The sequence below is a fragment of the Populus euphratica genome, unplaced genomic scaffold, assembly GCF_000495115.2.
Source record: "Populus euphratica unplaced genomic scaffold, PopEup_1.0 scaffold123.1, whole genome shotgun sequence".
Classification (NCBI taxonomy): domain Eukaryota; kingdom Viridiplantae; phylum Streptophyta; class Magnoliopsida; order Malpighiales; family Salicaceae; genus Populus; species Populus euphratica.
The window spans coordinates 364,801-372,346 of NW_011499924.1; the positions used below are offsets into that span (position 1 = coordinate 364,801).

A 7,546-nucleotide genomic window follows, 5' to 3' on the forward strand; every position below is an offset into this window, starting at 1 on the left:
GTGCCCATGAGATAATACTGTCCCTCTCTTTACTGACCGCTTTCATTAATATTTCCAGGTAATTAAACTTGATGGTATCTTCTTTTTTATTTATTTATTTTGTTTTTGAATCAAACACCTAACCATGATAGTCGCTTCCTCTTCGTCCCAGAGGCAACAATTTCCATCTCCAGAGGGAGGCATCAAACAGAAGCGTCAGTGACCATCCGATCTTTATCCAGCATATCACAGTATTCGACAATGGTCAAATATAAACTTAGAACTCACGCCCGTTGGATTGAATTGATCTTGCGTGGCACCACCATGACAATGACAGCGAGGCATGCATGATCATCACACAGGTCATGCACACGTGGCCAAAACAGCGTGTGCGTGCGGGTCCATTCTCATGTGGATGCCATACCCTAGTCATGTGGCTTTGGTGTTAAGAAATAGTCATTGAAGCCAAATATAAACATGCCTCCAAGGTGGTGTATTATTGCAGGTTAGGGGGTAAGAGAAAAGGAAAGGTTGGAGAAGATAAGATCCAACTAAGATAGGGACTCGTCAGAATGAAGTATGACTAACAAGGACATGGACCCGGTTTATTCAAAGTCTTCGCCTAGCAAGAATTTGTGTGGATGATATATATATATATATATATTGGAAGAGTGGAAAATATGTCCCCGCCATCGCTTCCGATTGTTCTTTAAATTTGAGTATATATGGTTGCTGAAATACATGACCACTACTCTTGATTTTACTGGGAAAACTTAATTTTTGCAATATATATATCTAGTTAGCTAGCTAGGAGGAGGCTCCTTAACTGGCAGTCCCATGTTGTTGGATAAGGTGTTGACTAACCGATTATTCACTTGCCTGAAACAATTTCCATAAAGGGATGTTATATCTTTAATTAATTTTAATTTTTAATATTTTTCATGGTTGACAAAAATTGTGCGATTCAAATCAACATATAGGTAAAAAATTAATTAAAACCCACTATTTAGTGACTGAGCAGGAAACAAAGGGGAGGAGATGATAGTTTTTCGTTTCTGTGTTGTTTTTTCCTCCATTTTCGATCTCTCAGCAACTCTACAAACGCAATCATCAGCTTACATGTAACTTGAAGCCGTCATTAAGAACCTAAAAGAAGACAAATTAATTAAACGCACGTAAATACATAGTTATTACATTTGAGTTTTATTTCAGACAGTCAATAATGGATATTACTTTCTGATCGGCTTCCGTAAATAATTACATATATTAACTAATAAAAAAAATTAATGGAGTTCACTGTTCATGTGGAAACTTAACCGGCAGCCCAGTGTCAATGTTATGCCTTCCTTAGTTAAGCTAGCAGCCCGGGAAGTTAGCCATTTTCAATTTGGTTTAGCCATCAGTCCAATGTTCATTTTTGCTTTTAAACAATGAATATGTTTAATATATTACTTTAATTATTTTATAATAACTTCGTGTTCTAACTTGGTTGAAGGAATCTAAGATCACGGGTTACATTCTTGTAGGGCACACTATTTGCTTGAAAGAACATAAACAAAATCATGAATTAGTAACTGCTTCCGATCTCTGAGAAAAAATCTCAATTGTCTTGCACTTTCGCCTTTCTTTTGAAATGAAATATTTTTAAAAAAATTATAAATAGGATAAAATCTTATCATATGGTATTTATCTTTTTCTTGTTTTTAATCAAGTCTTTAAAACGGTATAATTGATATATGATTAATGTTTTATCAAAGAGCAATGGTTGTTTAGATTTATATGGCTTTTTTGTTATTTTTTTAAATTTTATTAATTAATACTAGATTTTTATTTAATTTTATTCTTTATTGTTAGTTATAGCAAATCAATTGTAGTATTTTTATTATATAATAAAATAAAAATTAATTAAATTTAATAAAATTTATAATTCGAATCATGAATTTGATGATTTGATAAAGATGAGCACTCATTTTTTTCTTTGAATTGTTTATTTGGATATATACAATTAGCAAGTTATATTAAAAAAAAAATTACATAATTAAAATTAAAATTCACATTAAGTAAAAACTTAACTAAAAAATTTTCAAACTTAAACTAATATATCAGGTTTAATAACATGATCAATACATTTCATTTAAGATAATTATTTTTTAATGTTTCAAGAAATTTGAATCAAACCCTAGCGAATGAATCAGGCACAATATAATAGTAAACTTATATTTTATCTGTCAATTTACCACAAGCAATACCAAGATTTATGTAATTTGCCATTTGAATGGTATCCAAATGGTAGAATAGTGCTAGAGGTATACGCAGGATCAGCCAGATATTCGCATACATGCACGTGAACATTACAAGCGTATAAAGAAGGTGTCATTGTAATGCGCATGACCTAGTTTAGATCTATTAAATTGCAAAACCAAAGAGAAGTAGCATGCAATTTGGCTTTCAATCAAATATTTTAAGTGTGATCGTCTTGAGATGTATGTTAATTAATAATTAATAACATGGTGGCACGTGCGCACGTGAATGCAAGAAAGTTGCCACAATGTACACCTTAACACAAAACATGATAACGATGGATTATTCTGGGGTATGGTAATGAAAATGTCAAAATGATATGACTAGGCCAAACAGGAACTACATAAGCGGTGCTGTCCTCGTGTGCGTGGCCTCATTCTCCTTTGTACACGGGGCCCATGCTTCTAATTAATTTGGTACCTCGATAAAAAATTATGTACAATCAAACCCCCCCAAAAAAAAAAAAATCTTGTGTTGATTAATCGGTGACAAAATATCATCACGATTGCCTATATATGAAACTCTGCAAATTTTTTTCCAAAAAAAAAAAACCATGGAATTCTTCGAATATTGGTTTCATTGTTTATTTACGCAGGCAGGCGTCCCAGGAAATATTTTAAAATCGACCAACCCTGTCACTATCATGCTTCATTTTAAAAAAGAAATAGCGCGAAGAATTCAACTCGGTTAATTGGACGAGGTACACGGCATTGGATGCACACTGATAAAAATCTGTAACTCAATAGTTTGCACGAAATGTTTGTCGAGTAACCAGTTTGAAAATCTGGTGCCAGTGGGGATTGGACCGACAATCAGCAATCTCCCACCCTTCCTTTTTCTTTTTTTCCTATCTATTTTTGTCGTTGAGTAATTAAATCTGGTGCCAGCGGGGATTGGACCAAAAATACACAAGCCGTGGTTGAAATAAGAATAAACACATGCAAACAAAAACTAATCAAGACATTGAGATTGGAGGGGAGAAAGGTCGCGATCGTTGCGGGGTTAACTGCAGACACGAGCCGGGGAAATGGACCTACAATGGCCGGGACCATCGAGCGGTGAATTGAGACCTTCTGAGAGGGACTGAGGGAAAGAATGGTTCGTTTTACAAATCATTTCATGACAACACAGCATCTATAAACCAATTTCACTCTTAGCACCAAGTAAAAAAGGATGGAAGCTCGAGACGTAGGAAGAGGAGGCATGAGAGTGAGTGGCTGGGCTAATCTGTAGGGCCTAGGATAAGTGGCTGCTATAAAGAAGAGGACCTGACACCATTATGTTTGATTTGAATCGAGGGTCCATAGTATATTAGCCGTAACCTTCTTTCTTTCTACTGCCTCAGCAAAAGCACTGAACACAGCTCTCTGGAGTTTTCTTTTGGTCCCCACTCGTCAGTCATCATTACAGTCTACAGATACAGCATAAGCATTTTTCATTTTTCCCATCACATAAGAATAAGAAAACAAGTGATCCAATGAAAAGTGGAAAGCCCCTGTCATTGGTCGAGCCTCCCACTCGGTATTATAGCCCATGAATTCCTAGGTAGGTACTGCTGCTGCCTAGGTCTAGAAAAAGTAAAACTACTTAGCATCTATCTTGAGCAAAGGTTAACAGTACAAGGCTTCTACTGAGACAATTTCTGGACGGATGGTTATGATTGGGCCCTCAACCCGTATGAGAGCCCATTTTCTCTGTTGGTATTTTTGGTCCTAGACGTCATCACTAGCAGCCAGCTGGAAGCTCTTCCCTCTTGTGGCAGAAGGTTACCATCCATGCCCAATAAAACTTACAGTCTAGGGTTGCGAGTCTAATCATACAAGCATATCTTAATATAATTGGGTCAAGCCTAATTAATAGGCAATGGTTTCATAACCAGATGACGAAATGGAATCCCTAATTTCACTCAGGGACTTGACTCATAGTGGCCAAGACAAAATTGCGGTAACTATTCCTGTTAAGAGGCCTAAATGACTGGCCTAAAGAGTACACAATTCTCTTGGTTCCATGAGAAACTCGTCAAAATAGCTAAGCCATCAATCTCCAAGCAATGACATTAATCTTTTACTATATATAAATTTATTTTCTTGGTTTATCCAACGCCAAATTTCTTGACTTGGGAGAGAAATAAGCATCATTTTCTTCTTCACAGCATGCCTTGGAATAACGAGTTAAGTGAAGATACAGAAGTTGGTAAAAAACCAGAAAATTCTGATACGGATTCATCATCTGAAACTACTATTCAAATAATCCAAAAGGTACTAAAAAATTCATATCTTTTTTTTTCATTATATAAACTTACAGTTACCATCTAGTTATATAAAAAAAAATTAAAAATTATGTTACTAATAAGTCTCTTTCTATTGCCAGATAATAGCAGAGGTGATTGGAACATTTTTCTTGATTTTTATGGGTTGTGGATCGGTCGTGGTCAATCAGATATATGGTTCTGTAACATTTCCAGGAGTTTGTGTGGTATGGGGTCTAATTGTGATGGTGATGGTTTACTCTGTTGGTCATATCTCTGGTGCACATTTCAATCCAGCAGTCACCGTTACTTTTGCCATTTTTAGACATTTTCCTTACAAACAGGTTGGTCTTCATATATATATTCATTGCTTTTTTATACATATTGTTCCTATTGGTAGAGCATATCTCATCAGGAGAGGTGTTGATTATAATAATTGATGAACTTCTTGTTAAATGTGTTTTTTTCTTTCTTGTACTTCTAGGTACCTCTATACATTATGGCACAATTACTTGGATCGCTCATTGCTAGTGGCACCTTAAGTCTTCTTTTTAGCGTGACAAGCGAGGCTTATTTTGGGACAATGCCAGTTGGATCCGACATTCGTTCTTTTGTTACTGAAATAATTATATCGTTCCTTTTAATGTTTGTTATCTCTGGTGTTGCCACTGATAACAGAGCGGTTAGTTATTTTTAAACATGCTCATTTTATTTTATATTTTTGTTATTGAAAAAAAAAACATGTCTTTTGTTTATTTTTATTACAGTAGCCTGGGATTGTTTAGGCTAGCTTACAAGCAAACCATCCCTCTTGGTTGATTGCTTAAATCACAAGCACCACAAGAATGCCTTGCCTTGCATTCGAAAGATTGGTTACTAGTATCTAACAGAGTATGCTCAAAATATGTATATATAAACTTTACATCTAGCAAACGAATATAATTTTAATTCTTCGATTCTCGACTCTTGCAGATTGGAGAATTAGCAGGAATTGCAGTTGGAATGACAATTATGTTGAACGTTTTCGTTGCTGGGTAATTCCCTTGCCAGCTGCAATCCAAGCTGCCAGTGTCTTTTTGAATAGCAATTCTTCACGTGACTCTCTGTTTTTTTTTTTTGCCCTTATAATTGTGGATTACAGGCCTGTTTCTGGGGCATCCATGAATCCTGCTAGGAGCTTGGGGCCTGCAATAGTGATGCGTCAATTTAAGGGTATCTGGGTTTACATTGTTGGGCCCCCTATTGGTACCATCCTTGGAGCGCTCTGCTACAATATAATTCGGTTCAATGATAAACCTCTCAGGGAAATAACCAAGACGGCTTCATTTCTAAAATCTAAGAATTGATTGTCGCCATCTTTCTTCTTAGCCCGGCTCATCCTACATATTTGTGATGCAGCTTCTAGTTTTTGCTTGTACGATCAGTGATCAGACCAGTACAAAGTAAGCCAGTCTGTACTGGATAAAAAGATAGAAAAAAATAAAAAGAAGAAGCATATATTAGAGAAATATGAATTGTTGGGAAACAGAAATCCTGGTATAGGAATTTGTTTAGGCATGAGGCCATGTGGATGTAATTTTAATCCTCTAAAATATTGCAGGTGATTCTATCCAAGCTTCAATTATACACTCTTTGTTTTTTTTATTCCCTGGTCATGTCTCATGAGTTCGATGTCTATGATAGCTTTGAGCTGAGAGACGTTCCATGTGGATTGCAGCCATTAAGTTTTGGATGTATTCGGCAAATGTCGAACAAAACGTTTGGTGGGGAAGAAAAAGAAATCGTGGACGCATGGAAAAGACTACTTTGTTTCTGTATTTAGTGTATTATCGTGGTTCTGTATCTGACGTTTTGATTATCTATTCCATGGAAACAACAACAACAAAAATATAAAAAAAAAGCTCTACATATAAAAAATAGTGTTAATTTATATGACCCTGCAGAGATTTGATATATTACGCTGCAATTATTATCGCTAATTTCAATGAAGTGATGTAGGGCTATTTGGGATGTGAAGCAAGACTAGTTGGAACAGGGGTAAAATATGCATTTAGCAAACAAAAAAAAAAACAGGGATAAATTGTATTTAGCATATAAAAAAATAGTGAATTTATATAGCAGGAAAAAAAATTGGTGAAATAACATACTTTTAGATATTAAAATTTAGAATCCCAGTGTTTAATTAAAAATCAAACAATTATAACAAGAAAAGAAATGCTGTGATTTCAATTTTAATTAATATTATATTTCACAATCGGAACATTAATTAAATTCAAGATCAATTAATTAATTGATAAAAAATAATAATAAAAATCACAAACTATCAAAGATAAGGCCTATTAAGAAATGGCTCATGGGTCAATTCCAAGCACTCAAAAAAAATTTAAATTAATTAAATTCAAGATCAACTAATTTATTGATAAAAAATAATAATAAAAACCACAAAACTATTAAAAATAAAGCCCATCAAGAAATGGCTCAGAGGTCAATCCCAAGCACTAAAAAAAAATTAAGTTAATGAGCCAACGACATGTCATTTATCCTAATTTTTCTTGAAAGAAATAAATGACGTGTCATTTGGATTCTCATATTTCGATTTTTATGGCGGATGAAAAAACAAGGTTCATGTTTTTTGCCCAGAAATCCATTTTCAACATATTTGTTTACCTAAAATATCTAAAACAATACTATAAAAACCTTGCTGGATCAATCCATAACTTAAAAAAGAAGAAGAAATATCTTAAAGCCTGAAACCAAAAATCTTTATGAACTCATATATAATTTTTAGGCACTTTCAATGTAAAAAAAAAAAAAAAACACTTAGTTTGAACTCCTCTTATCATATGAAACCATTTAACATAAAACTCGATCATTTTGTGGCTGGAATAGGTGTCAACAATAACTTTCTCTTTATACGCTGAAATTCATTGAGTCCTTCTCTCTTCTATCACCTGAAAAAACAGTAAAATAAATGAAGTTTGGTATATAATTGAATTTTTGAAATTTAAAGGGACTAAT

General features: G+C 34.3%; 1 protein-coding gene across 1 annotated transcript; it reads left to right on the plus strand.

Moving 5' to 3' along the window:
* The first annotated feature begins 4,084 nt into the window (after positions 1–4,084).
* Positions 4,085–6,152, plus strand: LOC105135471 (probable aquaporin NIP-type). The gene is made up of 5 exons (XM_011040355.1): positions 4,085–4,538; positions 4,651–4,872; positions 5,013–5,210; positions 5,501–5,562; positions 5,670–6,152. Exons 1-5 carry the CDS (start codon positions 4,434–4,436, stop codon positions 5,872–5,874), a joined length of 792 nt encoding a protein of 263 aa, XP_011038657.1. The 5' UTR covers positions 4,085–4,433; the 3' UTR covers positions 5,875–6,152.
* The last annotated feature ends 1,394 nt before the right edge of the window (positions 6,153–7,546 follow it).